General features: G+C 34.3%; 1 protein-coding gene and 1 non-coding gene across 2 annotated transcripts in view; both read right to left on the minus strand.

Annotated features, from left to right (window-relative positions):
* SPEF2 (sperm flagellar 2) overlaps positions 1-18,198 on the minus strand; it is a 191,489-nt gene that overhangs the window by 115,603 nt on the left and 57,688 nt on the right. The window contains 6 exon segments of the mRNA XM_049769039.1: positions 28-185; positions 1,720-1,828; positions 8,630-8,879; positions 11,738-11,845; positions 16,081-16,142; positions 17,573-17,645. Coding sequence (XP_049624996.1) covers positions 28-185; positions 1,720-1,828; positions 8,630-8,879; positions 11,738-11,845; positions 16,081-16,142; positions 17,573-17,645 — 760 coding nt within the window.
* On the minus strand, positions 9,924-10,030 carry LOC126003219 (U6 spliceosomal RNA). The gene has a single exon (XR_007493752.1). It is a non-coding gene; the product is annotated as a U6 spliceosomal RNA (small nuclear RNA).

Consider the following 18,198-nt stretch of genomic DNA (forward strand, 5'->3'; position numbering starts at 1 on the left):
ATAAAAATTATGATCAAAGAGAATTACCTTCATCCTCTTTCTTTACCATTTCAGCCATAAATATTTCTTTCACTTTTTGGCATAAAGACTGTTCATCTATTTCAGCATTGACTGGTATCAAAATGTTTTTTGGCTCTGTAAACCATTGCTCCAATGAAGGCCAGTTGTCCAAGAAACCTACAATTCTGAATAGAGTTTTCTGTAAATATCCCAAACTGATTGCATTTTTAAGTAGATAATGTTTGTATTGAGCATATAAAATGTTAAGTATATGGAGGCTTTCATAATATTTCTCCTCAATATTCGTTTCCCTGCTTGCTTTCCTACCTATGACCTTCCAGGTTGGGGGCACTGTTTAGATCCTAATAAATAGGTGACTAGTTAGGAAGTCAGGGTCTTTGGGGCAGCCGGCTGGTGGGCTCTTGGTTTTGTGTAGCTACTTGCAGGCTGACAAAGGATTCTGGGTCCGACTTTATCATGTTTTTATCTTCCTGTTTGTGTGGATTATTTGCTGCTGATAGATATTATCAGGATTGCTTTCCCACCCTGAGGGACAGGGACCTGGGAATAGCTTTCCCGTTCTGAGAACTCTTTGAGGATCAAGTCTCAACCAATCTTGGAGAAAATGTAACTTTTCAATAAAATACTCTAAGAGTTGAGAAAATTTAGAGTATATATTTCATAATGTGATTTAATATTTCATTTTACTCAAATGTTTTTTTAATATATATTCTTAGAGGTCTTTTTTATTTTTAACAAAAACGCCTTCAGTCCCTGAATCATAATGAATGGGTTCCAGAAGCTCAGAATTTTTCTATTGGTTCTCACAGATTTGCCTTTCTAGACAGAGCAAGCTGGTGCTTCAGTTGGATACAAGTACCCATCCCTTTTTTTGTTTTTATATTATTTTTGTCTTCTTCATTTGTTTTGGATTTTGATTCACACTCAGCCATGCTCAGTGCTTACTCCTAACTTTACTCCTAAGGATCACTCCTGGTAGGGCTCATCAACCATATGGGATGCCATGGGGGCGAACCTAGCTCGCCTGCATGCAAGAGACATGCCCTGCTACTGTACTATGGCCCTGGCCCACATTACCTTTATCTTTGCTACCATTGATCTTATTATCATTTCCCTCATCTATTTCAGGATGCTATCTCAATTCTTAGAGTGCTTACTATGCTCAATACAAACATTATTTTCCCCAAATAAGATTAAAAAATGGCAATGATTCAAGAACCTTTAGAGAAGTTCAGTATTATTGTAACAGAACATAAGGAAACACCATCTGCACTCATTGTAGAATAATTCAGTACACCGTTGATGTGTAACTGAGACCTCCAGCTATTACACGTTTCTTGAAAATTGAAGAGATTTTTGAGCAAAACTAGCTGGTTTATAGTGACTTGCTTTATGTAAAATTCACCTTGTGGTGATTCTTAAAAACTTTCTAGTCTTTCTTGAGAGTAGAAATCTTTAATTATTCACTTTTAATGTTCACTTTTAATGTTTTTTAAATTCCTCAAGATTTCATAAGTGACTAATTTTGATTTTATATTTTATATTTTTCTATAATGACAAGTTGTCCAATCTGTAAAATCTATAAAATACTTAATAGTAGGAAATATTTCATTTTTTTAGATCTGATTACAAAGCATAAAATGTCAGTTTGTTTTAAGTCTAAAAAACAAGAATCAGGACAGTGCGCTTTCAACTAACCTATGCTGTATTTGGGCTCTTAAGTTCTTATCTTCATTTCCATCTTGCTTTTCAGCAGCTACACGTTGACTGAGATCTTCTTGAGGAGTTTTGTTTAAAGTACTTTCAGCTAGGATATGAAAATTACAAAATTACAGTTTACTAAACCTTTCGAAATTACACTATAGCACTGCTAAAGTTTCTGATGCACTATAATTAAACCTTTTAGCTTGCATTGTTTCAATATTACCTTAAATATTCAATACAATGCATAGGAAAATAGTTCAGGGACCAGAATTAGTTATAATGTCATGCAGTGAACCTCAAGATTGACTCTGATGAGGCAAAGATTATTTCTAGGAAAGAAATTATAATACTATGGTATAAAAAAGAATTAAATAACATGAAGACCTTAAATAAAATTGTCAATATAATAGAATAAAATATTTGTTCTTTTTTAGACTTTGTGATATCCTTGTAAAAGAGACAGGATATAATGAACCGATCAGAACAAAATTAACAAGAAAACAGAAACAATTTAAGCCAATTTAAACAGCTTTAATTGAATACCATTTGGGAATAATGAGTGATACAATGTCCAGTACACTCATAAGGTAAATGGAAAAATCATGAAGAGTATATAAAGTTTTGAACTGGATTAAAAGGAATTTGAATTACTCAATAATGCAAGGGAATACTAAAGATCTAATTAATTGCACTTAAGAAAATGAATGACCTTCTCAGGATAAAGAAATCAACTGTTCTCTATCTACATTTATGCAAAAAAAAGAGGAAATAAACTTAGAATATAGAGTATTGCTTTTAGGTTATATATAAAGCCCTCAAACTACTGACACCTAGGTAGACATTTGGGAGCTTTCCTCAGGCGTATGCACCTATTCATGGTTACTCTTTCATATTTCTCAAGACTACTTATGGATCATCACTCTTCTCTCCCCAAATTCCAACTTGGCCTTAGTCTCTTCCCCACGTAGGTTAATAACTACCATGGCCACATTCTGGATTTGTTGATCATTCTAAAGGGCTCCATCTTGTGATATTAAGGGCCTGATTATCTTGTCCTCTTACCGTTCCTATAATCTCTATGTGTCTCTCCAACATCATCCAAGACCTCAGTTCCCACAACCCTTTGCACCAGCTTTATCCTGACCTCTCTTTATTTTTGAAGATAATTGCATAGCTACAATTCAATTTCACTCCCTTGCCTAATAATTTTAAGTTCTATCTTAATATTAGGTCATATTCATCTTTCTCAAAGACTGTACCATTACCAATTAGTATCTCTAAGGAGAAAATATATAACCTTGTGTCTTTTTTTTTTTTTTCTTTTTTGGTTTTTGGGCCACACCCGGCGGTGCTCAGGGGTGACTCCTGGCTGTCTGCTCAGAAATTGCTCCTGGCAGGCACGGGGGACCATATGGGACACCGGGATTCGAACCAACCCCCTTTGGTCCTGGATCGGCTGCTTGCAAGGCAAACGCCACTGTGCTATCTCTCCGGGCCCTCCCTTGTGTCTTTTAACCTCACTAATTTCTTTGGTCAAAATTCAGCTCAAGGACTCAAGAGTACAAAGGATCATGCTTTGCCCATGTGGGACCCCAGTTCAATCATTGGCATTACATGACATACTCAAGCACTGCCTAGTATAACCCAGCAGGTCTCCAGACATACCTAGGATGGCCCTGATGGTAATCAGAACTGCAGAATCTAACAGGAGCACATTCTTGGGGCCTAGCAATGAATCAACTGATCCCGTTGGCAAAGTATCTCCAGAAGAATTCCCTGGTCCCTGAGTACTATTCTCAAATAACGCAGGTTCCAAATCAATTGATTATCATGTAGCTACAAATTATCTTCACATAATTTTATGTGAAGTCCAAATGCCTTAGCTTGCACAAGACACTTTAGGTGGCCTGGAACTAGTCTTCCAGCCCTTAGTTGCCTGCCTATTAGTCTTCCTGAGGACTTGTTACTCTTTCATTGGTACTGGCTCACATCCCAGTAATATAAATGCATATTTTGATATTTATCATTTTCTTTGGTAAATGATCCCTCACCTAGAAAGGGACAAAATGTCCACTGCAATACAAAAGTTACTACATGAAGATAAATCAATTTATTTAACTTTTTCTCACACTATACTTCAACTCTTTGAAGATAAATACTTATCTTTCATTTCTATACTACCTGTTCTTGGAAAATTAAAATGCAAAGTAAATATTTACTAGTGGAGACATTTAACCCTCATCACTTTATTTTATTCTATAGAACTCTCTCAGATAATAGAAGCATTTTATATTGTGATCTCTGGTAAGGGCTGTCACTAGTACTCATGTACATTACATGTAATCAGTATGACTGAGGAATTACAATTTTAATATTCAATTGTGCATGGCTGGTGACTGTTATGATAAAGCCACAACTCTACACTGTAATTTTTATTTACAATTTTCATTCATTTCTTTGGAGGTAGAATTTAACTCTTTTCTACTATCACCTAACTTAGCATTGAAATTAATCGTTAGCAAATATTGGAGCTAATATCAAATGGATATGTGGATGAATAAGACATTTTAGAATGATAGCATTTTATTTGCTTAGCAGTTTATATGGAAGTATTAAGATGAGAGGAGTAATTGGCAAAATGATCTTTTAAAAGGTACTTAAATCTTATTTTAAGGAAACTGTAAAATAGGAAATAGCATGATTTTAAAAATTATTTGAATACAAAACTAAAGATTAATTTCCAAAGTTGTGAGCACATTTTTTGAATGTAGTTATAATAAAAATAAAAATAATTATCAATAATTTCATGCCAATTTTCAGGGTTTAACTAGTTCTATGGCACCAACTGACTTTACTTTAGACCTAGAAATAGGTGATATCAACATGTGATGAAAAGAAAAGTTCACTTTGTACTTTAAGACTAATTTTCAGATTAGATATATATATATATATATATATTGGTTTTTTGGGTCACACCCAGCAGCACTCAGGGGTTACTCCTGGCTCTATGCTCAGAAATCGCTCCTGGCAGGCCCAGGGAACCATATGGGATGCCAGGATTCAAACCACTGACCTTCTGCAGGCAAGGCACTTGCCTTACCTTCATGCTGTCTCTCTGGTCCCTGAACAATATATTTCATGTATATGTCTGTGATGTTGACAAAGGACAAATTACATTTGTAAGTCTAAATTGAGGGTCTTACACTAGAAAGATCAGACAGGAGGATGCAGCTGTGGTAGTTACAACCAGGTTTAAATTTCCAGCAGCACATATGGCTCCTCAAGAAACATACAGGTCACTCCTGAGAGCAGAGCCAGAAATGGCCTATGAGAATTGCTGGGTATGGCTTAACTTCCCCATCTCTTAAAAAGAAGAAGGAAAAAAAGAAAAATAACTTAAATTAAGAAGCAAATAATAGCTTTGATATATTTATTAGTATCAAATACCATTGAATTTTGACAGGGAACTAAAGAAACTCAAGCTGAGTTGCATTTCATGAAAGATTCTTGTCAACTAATTTCCTTCTATTCTTGTAACACACAATAGAATGCTTTCCCAAGAGCCACAAGAAGGGGGATAGACTTCTTTTAGGATCTCTGTCATCCCTTAAAGGTTTGTGTGTGTGTGTGTGTTTTATAATAGTTTATCATGTCTACATTGTACTCAGATTGATCTTGATTTCAGGCCCATTCTCTGACGTCAGATGGTTTAGAACTGGCAGTGCTCTCAGCCAAAAAACAATTCTTCCCTGATGATGTATAGTATACCAGTGGATGTAATAGAATCAGAGCGAGAGAAATATAGACTCTTTCATCTAAAAGAAGCAAATTCTCCCTTGTGAGATCTGATGCACAGTGTCTACTTTAAATGACTGTGGTCAACAGTTGAAGCAAACATCTCGTTTTGTCATCTTATTTAGGTAAACAATAAAAAAAAGATCTCAAGTAACACAAACTCAAAATACAGAGAAATGCAGCTGAAAACAAATTAAGTGTTCATGCTTTGAATTGCATCAGAAAAGATAATTCACAAGATCTCTCCTTGATCTGAATAATATTGTATTAATAATAATGGCAGTAATAAGAGAATAAAAAAGAATATAATTTGTTATAGAGCATTTTTCAAAGATAAAAAAATTTAGATTGTTTAAACAAGTAAACAGGATATCATTAAATTCTTCAATGAATGAGAGTACCAATAAAATGTTATGATTTAAATGAGAATGTGTACAATAGTTTTGTTTACAGACAACCACAAATTATTACATAGATGTTAATGAAAATTTGGTTGTCATAAATAGAGCAATATAATATCTGGAATAAATATGTCAAAAAGTAAAATTAATCATATCCTGATTTAAAAAATTCACATATCCATTTACTATACTTATTTAAATAACTGTCCATTATGTTCTTATAAAATTACAGAAGAGTTGAAGGGTACAAACCCTATAGAATCAAATACTGTAAAATGTCCTATATATAATTCTCAGCCTTCTGCTAAAAGTTTATCTAATAGTTTTTTGTTAATTTTAGTCTTTCATATTTTTTCTGATGCATTTATCCCATTATATATTTTCATGTACCAGGTTCTTTTCTAAGTATTTAACACTTCTGGCTTAATCCCTATTATACTGTGTTATAATATGTGCATATTATATATAAGAGGTTGTTTTTTCTGACTGAGGAGTTTTTAAATCTTTGTAATTTTTTGAGTGCTAGTGTCAAAAGGAGTATCTTTATTATTCAGAATGAAAGAAAAGCCTGTTTTCCCTTGCCAATTGTGAGCATTCCCATTGTTTTGATTGCCCCCATCCTACATTTTTTAATATTCCTGTAAATTCTTGGACTCTTTCTGATAAACAGGGAGTTAACAATTCCTCAGGACCATAGAATTGTGCCTCAGAGCTCAGGCTCACAGAGAGATAAGATAATATAAATGGCTAAAACAAGTAAGTAGCCAATCCCAGAGAACTCAGACCAGTCAGATGGTGCTCTAGAATTCTTAAATTGTTTTTAGTATTCTTATCAATTGATAATGATTGCAATGAAAAGAACCTTTAAAGGTTTACATGAAGACTCAGTTTCCCTATAAAATTCTACCACAAAATAAGCCATACTTAACTTAGTCCAATGATAATTCCTTCCCCACATGGTGAATTCCTTCCCCTTTCCCTACAATATACCTTTCTACCTTCTGAGTCTCAGCATCTTGATTACTCAATAAGGAACCTGGGACTAACTGGCCAACACAGAGACCTGCCATCGCCACTCGTATATTAATAATAAACCCCTCTGTACCTTATAAGGTGATATTACTGAGTTGACTGTAAAAATAGGGCTAGGTTGCCAGTAGAAGCAGTGAGAAATAGTAGGAACTATTAGTACTATTCGCTAATTTTCCAGGAAGAGGAAAGGAACTGGGGCTGAATTAAATCCCAATGTCCAATGATATAATAAAACATATTACACAATGGAGCCTCTGCATAATTTCTCAACAAAAGTGTAGAACATAGATGGTCACCATATCCACTTGTCAGGAGAATGGGGGACAGTCCTTTACTACCCCACAAACTCCCCACCTACTAATTATGTGGGGCTCTGGGTTCTGAAGAAGGAGGGATGCTATTTTTTAAAGGAGCACAATAGTAAACCTGTTAGGCTTCTATTTCTCAGACCTAAGTTTCTATTAACTCTACCTCAAGCTACCTGGCCATACCAGGTAGCCTATCTGGAAAGAACATGAGGGAACTGTAGGAAGTTATCCTAGAGAGCATTTAATTGGTTTAAAGATCATCAGAAGCTAGAACCTCTTTATCCTTTTCCTATATAAACTGGTTTGTGACCTTGGCACGAGTTGTCTCCTCTAGAAGACAGCCCTGGCTAGCCAGTTTGGGACTTGTGGCTGACATAATAAGTTTTGTTTTCTTTACTCTGGACCATAACAATTCCATTGGGTCAGAACTACATGAACTTGGGATTTTTCCAGACCTCTCCCTACATAACTCTTCTTTTGACTGTCTGTTTTCATCTTTTAGATTTCATAATAAACCAATAATATTTACTTTAAAAATTAAAGTATTTGTTTTGCGAATAAAGTATTTCCCTAACATCTATGAGTCATTATAGCAGATTGTTAAAAGGGACTAAAGCTCATGAAAATGTCCAATTTCTAAATTGTGAGTTTGGTTTAGATCAATGAAATATCTTCTTAAGGTTAATTACCTCCTATGCATTAAAGTCAGTGCTCAAGTATATGTGCTTTTATGCAAAACTTTTGGAATAAAATAACATTAAATTTTATTAAAGTCACTAAATAAACAATGGTTTATGCAAGCCTATTCAGTTTCACTAAGCAAAGATTTTACTCAACTGATACAGGCACTTCTGGGTTACTTCAGAGAACACTTATTGCCAGATCCTTTCTTGCAGCAGATATGGTATACGAGATTCACAAGTGTGAAATACTCAGAATTACTGATAAGTACAGAATTATTATTTGTCATTTATAACACTAGTAGTCAAAGCAGACAGCAACTGTGTTCTGATAGGTAATTTTTTTTATTTATTTATTTTTTTATTTTTGGTCCACACCCAATGATTACTCTTGGCTATGCACTTAGAAATTGCTCCTGGATTGGGGGACCATATGGGACACCGGGGGGGATCTAATCATGATCAGTCTGTCCTAAGCTAGTGCGGGCAAGGCAGACAGACACCTTAACCACTTGCACCATCACTCCGGCTCCTGACAGTTAATTCTTTACAAGGAAATAGATTCTAATAACTGTAAAGGGAATATTCACTGAATCAAATAAGCTTTCATAAACCATAAAAACTTTCATAAAAAGACTCATAAGAAGAAAGAATATGAAGAAAAGGTGGGAAAAGCTACCCAGCTTACCCATGATCTGATTCATGCGAGTTAGTGAACAAGTATCAGAAATATTTAACAACAAGACAAAATCAAATGCTGAAGGATGAAGAGTCACTTCTTTGGAGGCTGTAGGATCAACAGCCAACACAGATGCTGGTGATTTATCTGTTTCTTGTTGGAAGAGTCTGCTGTGGCCTGTGAGAGCTTCTTCCAGAAGCCTTGCCTGGTTTAATGTCATTGGAAAACCATCAAGGATCCAACTTTGATTCATAGGTATCTGACTAAATTGAAAAAAAAAAAAGAGAGAGAGAGAGAGAGACAGACCATTAACATTATGGGAGACACAAATACTTTGGAAGTAATAACATGATTAATCTTGCTTTTAATTTTTATTTAGTTTTGTTTTTGTACCATATTCATTGGTATCAGGGTTTATTCCTTGTTCTGTACTTAGGGATCATTCCTTGCGGTGTTCAGGAGACCAAATGAGGACTAAACTGGTAGCTGACTAGAGACTGTAACTGAGGCTATGGCTGAATGCAATGCAAGGCAGATATTCCTTGACTTTCCTTCAGTTGTACAACCACCATTTTCAGCATGAGTTTTATTACTTTGCCACTAAAATTAGGTTTACTAATGTGCCACAATCACTTCCTGGATTAATATAACTCTGTATCTCCCCATTTCCTTCCAAATATAGTCCAGGGTTTCTAGAGAGAATATTTAAAACTAACTCGGCCACAACTTATTTCCCATATCTTTTTATTTTTCACAATTTTGAATTACTACTTTAAAGATAATATATCTTGCTATTATGAGAGTGTGAGGTATACTTTCTAGTTTGTGTTTTATAGGCTATTCTGCCTCTCTAGCTGTGTTCTTATTTATAAGGGGGATAATATAAACTGTCAGTGCATACTTGTGAGAATTAACTGAACAGAGGCATCTTTAAAAATCTAGCACAGAACTTATACATAGTGTCACATATCAAGCACCAATCAGGAGAAGCTTCCTACCCCACTTGAATGCATGGAAGTCAGATCTGAGCTTTAATTCTTGTTCACTTCAGGAAACTGGTAATGTTTATATTTCATGACTTATACAACACTTTGACTCTTATTTTCTTTAATTAGATTATAAGTTACACTATAATCTAAAAGAAACATTTTGTAGCTCTTGGTTTTTGTACTCAATGGGCATCCTCAATAGTGGGTGGGCAAGCCAAGACCTATTTCTATACTTTAAATTGAAAAACCAATCTGAAGAGAGAATAACCTTGAACTTCATTCTCCTAAAACCTTAGCCAATGATTAATTTTCTTTTAAATGTGGAATGCTTCACGAATTTGCGTAGCATTCTTGAGCAGGGGCCATGCTAATCTTCTCTGTATCGTTCCAATTTTAGTATTTGTGCTGCCGAAGTGAGCACACCAATGATTAATTTTTATGCAAAATTGAGATATTAGTTTTTGTATGTAAAGTTTTGATTTTTTTTTTTTGAGAATAAAAATATTCCACTCTAAAACTTATCTTTGGTAATAGATTTGACTTCATTGGAAGGTGTGTGAATGTCTAAAGGAGTTTACTTTTGAAAAAGACATTCACATGCAAAGCTTTCCCATGGGAAATCTTCCTAGAAGTCATATCTGTCTCTTTCAATGGAGGGAAAGAGAAGTGAACTCCACAGCTTTATTTTTTATTCTTCTCAGTCTGTCTGTTGGTCTGATAAAAGGAAGAGTTTAATTTACATAAAAGAATTTCAAACTGGTGACATAGCTCTAAAGATATACAGGAGTCAATGTTGCTGGTACAAACATGGCAAGAAGATAGTAGAGATCTCTAAGTGGAGTGCAGACACTATTTCCCTCAAACCCAGAGCTCAGATCAGTCCATGTTATTTATATAGAATTTTCCTCAAACAAGGCATTCCATGATCACTCATACATTATTTTAGTTCTGGGTAGTCCTATTGTATTTCCAACAACTACTAGAATGAGACCCCCTTTGAACTTAAGCTTTGAGTGAAGCTTCCCAGTAGCCTATTTCCTTCAGGTTTTCACTCAAAAAGCAAATTATTTAATCTACATATAAACTAAGGGGAAGTAAGTTTTCATTTTATTTATTACTATTTTATTAATTTATTTATTGGGTTTGGGGGCCAAACCCGGTGGCTCTCAGAGGTTATTCCTGGCTCTTTACTCAGAAATCTTCCCTGGTAGACTCAGGAGACTATAGGTGATTTGGGAAATCAAATGGAGGTCCATCCCAGGTCATCTGCATGCAAGGCAAATGCTCTACCACTGTGCTATTGCTTTGGCCCTTGGGGCAGTAAGTTTTTAAAAAGGGCTCAAGAAAATACTAAAGGGTGAATTCCATTCTAGTTGCAAATAAAACCTCCTGTGTGTCTTTTCTGAATATCAGTATTTCCCCCAAAACTCAGATATCCCAATTCTATGTCCTCAGACATCTTAAGGTCTCAAAACTTTAATACTATTTTTGGTGTCTTTCATTCTCTTCTGGCTCAACCTCATTTCTTTATTTTATGGATCAATCAAGATTTTATGCTTTCTTTCCACTTTTCCCTTTTTTGAATCACAAAGGAAGGTTGAGAAGATTTCATTCTTAAAAAGGAGGAAGTAGAGATTACAAAATTATGCCTAATTTTCAGTTTTATTTTAATCCCTATCACACATGATCTCTTCATTATGCATACATGTTAAGTCTTTTACTTTGCATCCTCAAATTTCTTGTTTTTCTGCCTCATACTATACAACCATTGAATCGTTAACTTCCTTTTTCAGAAACAGCAAAGGAGAAAAAACAATGGCCTGTAATCACATAGTCAGGGTTTCTCTCCATAATCTGTACCTTGATTTTTTCAAGGTATCTGGTTCATTTCTCCTGAATTCACCCAAGAATTGATTTGAAATGAGAAAATCTGTATTTGCAGATACTTTAATTAAATTTGACTAAAGAGGGGAACTAAAACATTGGTTTACAAATGATATACCTTTACCTTCTTTTATGTGTTCAAATATGATGAGTAATAGTACATATTAAATAATAAAAATAAAAAATTTTCAATTTTATAGTTCTATCTGATAAGAAATAGATACAAGCAAAGAAAATATAATACATACTTAATAGCATTTACCATGATGCTAACTAGCAAAATATCAGAAATGCTTTTTCCTTTCTTCAGTAAACGTTCTGATTTTTCACCAAGGCTTGCCCGAACACTGAGCTGTGAAAATAAGCAATGAATGAATGAATAAGGGCAACTAATTTAAAACTCAGATGCTAGATATATAAAGGAAAACAAAAATCAAACTGGTCATATTTTCTGGTGAAGGTACTGATCATTGAGTGAAATTCTGGAAGCATCCAAGTATTTAATGAAAATGTACATATAGATTTTGGGAATTGTCCTTTATAGCTCTTTTCCCACAATCTGCCTTATTTTAATTGTTCTGGCATTCCTCCACATTTTTTATAATGCTTTAAATGGGGGAAGACCTGTGGCCTTTGACTGAGTTCCAGCCACTGATGTTGTGGTATCCATTGATGGATAAACTATTTAGACATGGCTCCTAAAAAAGAAGTTATTTTATTGTCCCTGGCTGAATTTCACACATTTTCAATTAAACTTTTAACTTCGGACTTCATTACTGTTTTGCTTTTATGATTCTGCTTTTTATCCTCAGTTAATTTCTCTATTTTGATCAACATTAATATTATCTATGAGAAGACTAAACTAATAAAGAAATACCATTCGCAAAAAATATTTCCCCAAAGTAATTTGTAAGTCAAAAAGTATTATATGTCAAGAGGAGATGCATATCTACTCAAAACCCTGTAAAGTTTTGTTGTCACCCACTTAGGGGGGCATGCACCAGATGTAGCTTTTGCCTTCCTGATGCAGTGTCTAATTTTCCTCCCAAGAATTATTTGCCAAAAGGCCTATTCAGACAAGTCAATTACTGAACCTTTGTGTGGATTATTGGCTATAATTCTGTGACATTACATTTTCTCTTTATTTGAATTTTGTCTCTTTTCTACTACAGAAATTTGGCTTTAGATTTTCTACACTCACAGAGGAATTTCAATACCAAAAGCAAGCTGCCAGAAGTTCCCTGCTGGCTTAGTATATTTGCAACTCAAAGCTCACCAGCTACCTCTCTTTCCGTCAGTCTTTACCCCTGAAGGCCAAGTCAAGACATACCATCTTCAAGGCAATGGTCTTCTCTCCCTACTTTTGAGCCTCAAAGCAAATGATTTCTGTCTTGGGAACTCTCTGTCACTTTATATACCTGCTTGCAAACAGGTTTGGTCAGTGTAGAATTAGATTATTTCACTAGGTATAATTATTGTATCCCTCTCTTTAGTGTTATTCTCTTTCTATTATCAGATCATAGGAAGTGGGTTTTAGCCCCTAGCTAGATTACTATTTCCTTAGGTTAAGAATATTTGTTATCAGGAGTAAACCAGGATTCCTGCTATCCCTTAATTTACATCAGTAATAACACCTAAAGCCAGAAACCTCTTTGATATGTAAGAGTTTAGTCTTCCTTTTATTCTAAGGTTAAAACACCAAAAGCTATGTGTATTTGTTCTGAAATCAAATGATGTACATTACATTCCTTTCATGTTACGACTGCCTCTCTTTTCCCTTTAAATACTCCTTTGCCTAAAATTAAATTTGTCACACTCTTGCCAGAGATGTGTTGACCCCACACATACTGCGTGTGGTATCATTATTTCATATTTCATATTCGTCCACTTCGTGCTTCCCGCCTATTCCCAGTGGGAATTTATCTGACCCACTAAGGTTTTGCTTAGGAATGCTAACATGTCCGCAGCAAAGCTTCCCCTCCCTTTATTCCACATGTCATAAACATTGTCTATAGAAGTCTTCTTTTTCTGTCTTCTATCTAGCATCCTCTTTTAATGTGCCCAGATTACTTCTTTATCATGTCTGTGATCCAGATATTCTGCCTGAAATTCTTTCCTAGCTGTAATTGGGTAGTTCTATCAGTTTTCTATCTATTACTCCCATTATCTCAAGACTGGCCCCATTTAATACAGCAGCTTTTCTTACATTCCGTGGCCTGTGTTTTTGTACTTCTTATTTAGTTTTTAAACATCATTATTAGTGAATGAATCATGTATTCATTTAGTTATATGCTTACATTTATTATAAAACTCCCTCTACCTGAATATAGACTCCAAAGAAATGTCTACTCTGTTCACAGATCTATTCCAAATAAGAATACTCATGTATCACATAAAATGTTTTAGTAAACATATATTATAGTGGTTTTAACATTCTATTGCCTTTTTGTCTTCTTTTGCTGTATTTTTCTAACTAAAATGATTATTATATGCGCAGATGATATTGTGTTATAATTGTCTGTAGAAGTTTGTGCCTCCATGAAAAAATGCTCCTCATCACTGATCATCAGGGAGATGCAAATCAAAACAACGATGAGATACCATCTCACACCACAGAGATTGGCACACATCACAAAGAATGAGAACTATCAGTGCTGGCAGGGATGTGGAGAGAAAGGAATTCTTATCCACTGCTTGCGGGAATGCTGTCTAGTCTAACTTCTATGGAAAGTGATATGGAGATTCCTCTAGAAACTGGAAATTGAGCTCCCATTCGACCCAGCTATTCCACTCCTAGGGATATACCCTAGGAACACAAGAATACAATACAAAAACTTCTTCACACCTATATTTATTGCAGCACTATTCACAATAGCCAAGCTCTGGAAACAACCAAGATGCCCTTCAACAGACAAATGGCTAAAGAAACTGTGGTACATATACACTATGGAATATTATACAGCTGTCAGGAGAAATGAAGTAAGTCATGAAATTTTCCTATGCATGGATGTACATGGAGCCTATCATGCTGAGTGAAATAAGTCAGAGGGAGATAGGGAGAGAGAGACGCAGAATAGTCTCACTCATCTATGGGTTTTAAGAAAAATAAAAGTCATTTTTGCAACAATTCTCAGAGACAATAAGAGGAGGGCTGGAACTTCCAGCTCACTTCATGAAACTCACCACAAAAAGTAGTGAGTGCAGTTATAGAAATAACTACATTGAGAAATACCATAATCATGTGAATGAATGAGGGAATGGAAAGCCTGTCTGGAGTACAGGTGGGGGTGGGTGGGATAGAGGGAGATTTGGGACACTGTTGGTGGGAATGTTGCACTGGTGAAGGAAGTGTTCTTTACATGACTGAAACCTAATCACAATCATATTTGTAATTAAGATGTTTAAATAAAGAAAAAATGATATAAAAAAAAAGAGATTTGAACCTCAATAGACATAAAATGCACACTATGATTTATGTGTGTCTAAAGTCACTAAATTAATGTAAGACTATTCTGGAACAATGCACAATGAAAGATTGTCTAAAAACACATTTATCAGAAACTTTTACATTGTCATCCATAACTGATCAACAACGTCATGAATAGATGTCTTCTGAATTAAATATAAAATAAAACTTAAGAACTTATAACTAATAAACACAAATATGTTTATGTTAATTTATATTTCAAATACACAGAATAAAATGATAATTCACCTCGATCACTTTCTCTAACCCACTTTTTCTCCCCATTTGTTGTAAACTTTGTAACTATAAATATATACCTTTTAGTTTGAGATATATCTTCATATATATATATATATGGAGGTATATCTTCCCATAGACATTCCTATATTTTAATTTTAATGAGTTTTGAATTTTAAATATTATAAAATTTCTTTTCATTATAAAATGCACAATAAAGGTAATTAAATATAATACAAATGAAGTAAATAAAATCCTACTTGATTAATCTAGCTAATCTATTTAATAGTAAAAGTTTTTCAAACATTTATTTTAAAATTCTAAAGGCATCAGTAATACTAAGCAAAAGACTAGAAAAAGTCTTTAAAGATAGATAAAATATGTATAAAAGTCAAATTAATTGGCAAAAAAATAGATAATGCAAATTTGTATAAGTCTAAAAAATTATTCGGTATTTTTATTTAAAAAACTCGCAGTAGTTTTTACTGCTTTAGAATATCAATATTATAAAATGATCAAGATCATAAAGAACATAGAAAATTTACTTTGCTAATATAATATTTATTACTAAATTTTCTTAAATATCTTAAGAGAAATGTACATTTTTTTTGTTTGTTTGATTTTGGGCCACACCTGGCGGTGCTAAGAGGTTATTCCTGGCTATCTGCTCAGAAATAGCTTCTGGCAGGCACAGAGGACCATATGGGACATCTGGATTTGAACCAACGATCTTGGGTCCTGGATTGGCTGCTTGCAAGGCAAACACCGCTGTGCTATCTCTCCTGCCCTGAGAAATGTACATTTTTATTCTATTTGAAGGCAAGTAAAAAGCTTTAATTCATGATATATCTCAACATACTAGTAGCCAAAATAAGAGTACATACACCAGAGATGTTTTCACTTGATTGGACTTCTGTATCTTTTGGTATATTCATTCCATTCTTACCTGGTAATAGAAGGATTGTAGACAGATCAAACTTCAGCCTTTATAATTATCAACAGTATCGACATTTGGATATCTACAGTTTTGAATAAATGGGCTATGGATCTGCTATTCCTGAGACACTTAGAGTCAGGAAGTAATAGAATCCTCACCTTCATTTCACCACACCAGGAAGATCCTGGTCACACTCTGATTTGATGCTTTTGCTTCCTCCCTTCAGTGTGGCTCACTCCTAATCATTAGGTATACTGGTATACTGCATCACAATTTGTGTTTTTCTACCTTTTGCTCTCCCTTCCTCATCCTCCCTCCCCCCTGTCTCCTCCTTCCCTTCCTCCTTCCCTTCTTTTCTTCTTTCTTCTTTCTCTTCTTCCATTTCCTTCCTTTTCCTTCCTTCTTTCATTCCTTCTTTCCTTTTCCTTCCTTCTTTTTAAGCAAAAAGTTTCTTGAGAACACTAGTAAACTCTTAATGCACAACATTTTTCCTATATTATAAAGTTAGAGGTAATTAGCTTGTATTAAAGTAGAAACCAGAGGCATTTTTAGTTTGATTCTATGAAGAAAACTAGGAAATCTGAGAGCCTGTTTATAATTAATCAGACTATTGTAACAAGCTATGTCATAAATTATTAATAATAGTTTAAAAAGCCAACCCAATTACCCTGTTTAAAACAACTGCAATGAGGGAGAGCGTATGTTCTTTCAGAGGTTGGAAAAAACTCAAATACTTCGAGAGAGCTGCTTGCTAATAATTACTACACATTGTTCAGTGGTAATGACAACAATGGTGATGGCTCAGCAGGATCTGAACTCCAGGCTAGAGCATAAGGAAACCATTGCCAGCCTTCAAAACACAAGCTCAAAGTATACTTAAGGTTTAAAGTGGTTCTTATTCAATGGTTCTACAAAATAGTATCTGAAAGATTAAGGTCGAGGTCCTAGGGGGGATAACTTTGTAAGTGTGAGAATTTCACTTGCTTTGTCTAAACTGGGAATAAATTCAATCCAGAGAATCATTGGTCAGATGGGTGTGGGAGACCAGACCTTGAGCCTCCCTCAATACAGTGAGTTGAAACAGCAGCCACAATGAGAGGTGAGAAGGAACAATGAATTAACATCTCTCCACAAACCCAGGCAGAATGAAGTTGATTTACCCCAGATGTTCTGAAAACCACAACAAAACTGAGTATCTCTTTGAAGGAGCGTGAAAAAAGTTCCCTTCCAATTTTCATCTCTCCCCTAATTGAGGATAAAGTTTTGTATTTACTTTTTATTTACTTTTCTCTGCCTGACAAGTGACCACAAAGACAATTCTTCCTCTCTCTGTTATTTCCCAGAAAGCATATTTGGGCATAAGTATATGCTCTTACATAACTGTAATCTGTCTCTCTCTAGTGTAAGCAATGGGTGAAGTATTTTGATATATTACTTACTAAGCATTGTCTTATCTTCAGTTTCTAGTGATACATCTGAAACTAAGTTAGTTAAAAGTATGTTCGAAGAACTCTAAAGAGAGAAAACACAGAGAAATTTTAAGTCATATTTTAATAGCATTCTATTTCCCTCCTATTTCTATTTTTGCTTTAGGTTGTAGATAATAAAATTGTACTATTATAATGCAACATTAGTGATATATGAACTAAACAAAAATTGATAATACTGTACTTTAGAAACATCCAATCACCTGTCCCTCAAAGGACCTTCAATTTCTCTATAAATATAGCAATTGCTATTTTGAAAATATACAGGATATATACATATAAATATATATTTATATATTAAATATATATATTTAATATAAATATTTATACTTAATATATAGTTTTCAGAAAAACAACTTAAAAAGAAAGCATAAGCACTGGAAATAGTCATAAGAGAAATAATAAATAAAACACCAAACTGGCTTATCACTTCATTAACTAAAATTTATAGAATTCCACAACATTGAAGAGGTAGTCCACATTAAATAAAAACCATACAAATCTCCCCCCAGTAATTAACTTATAGTTAAATACATTTATTGTGAAACACATGCAAAAACTCTGGATAAGATTCTCTA

Source organism: Suncus etruscus, chromosome 2, assembly GCF_024139225.1.
Source record: "Suncus etruscus isolate mSunEtr1 chromosome 2, mSunEtr1.pri.cur, whole genome shotgun sequence".
Taxonomy (NCBI): domain Eukaryota; kingdom Metazoa; phylum Chordata; class Mammalia; order Eulipotyphla; family Soricidae; genus Suncus; species Suncus etruscus.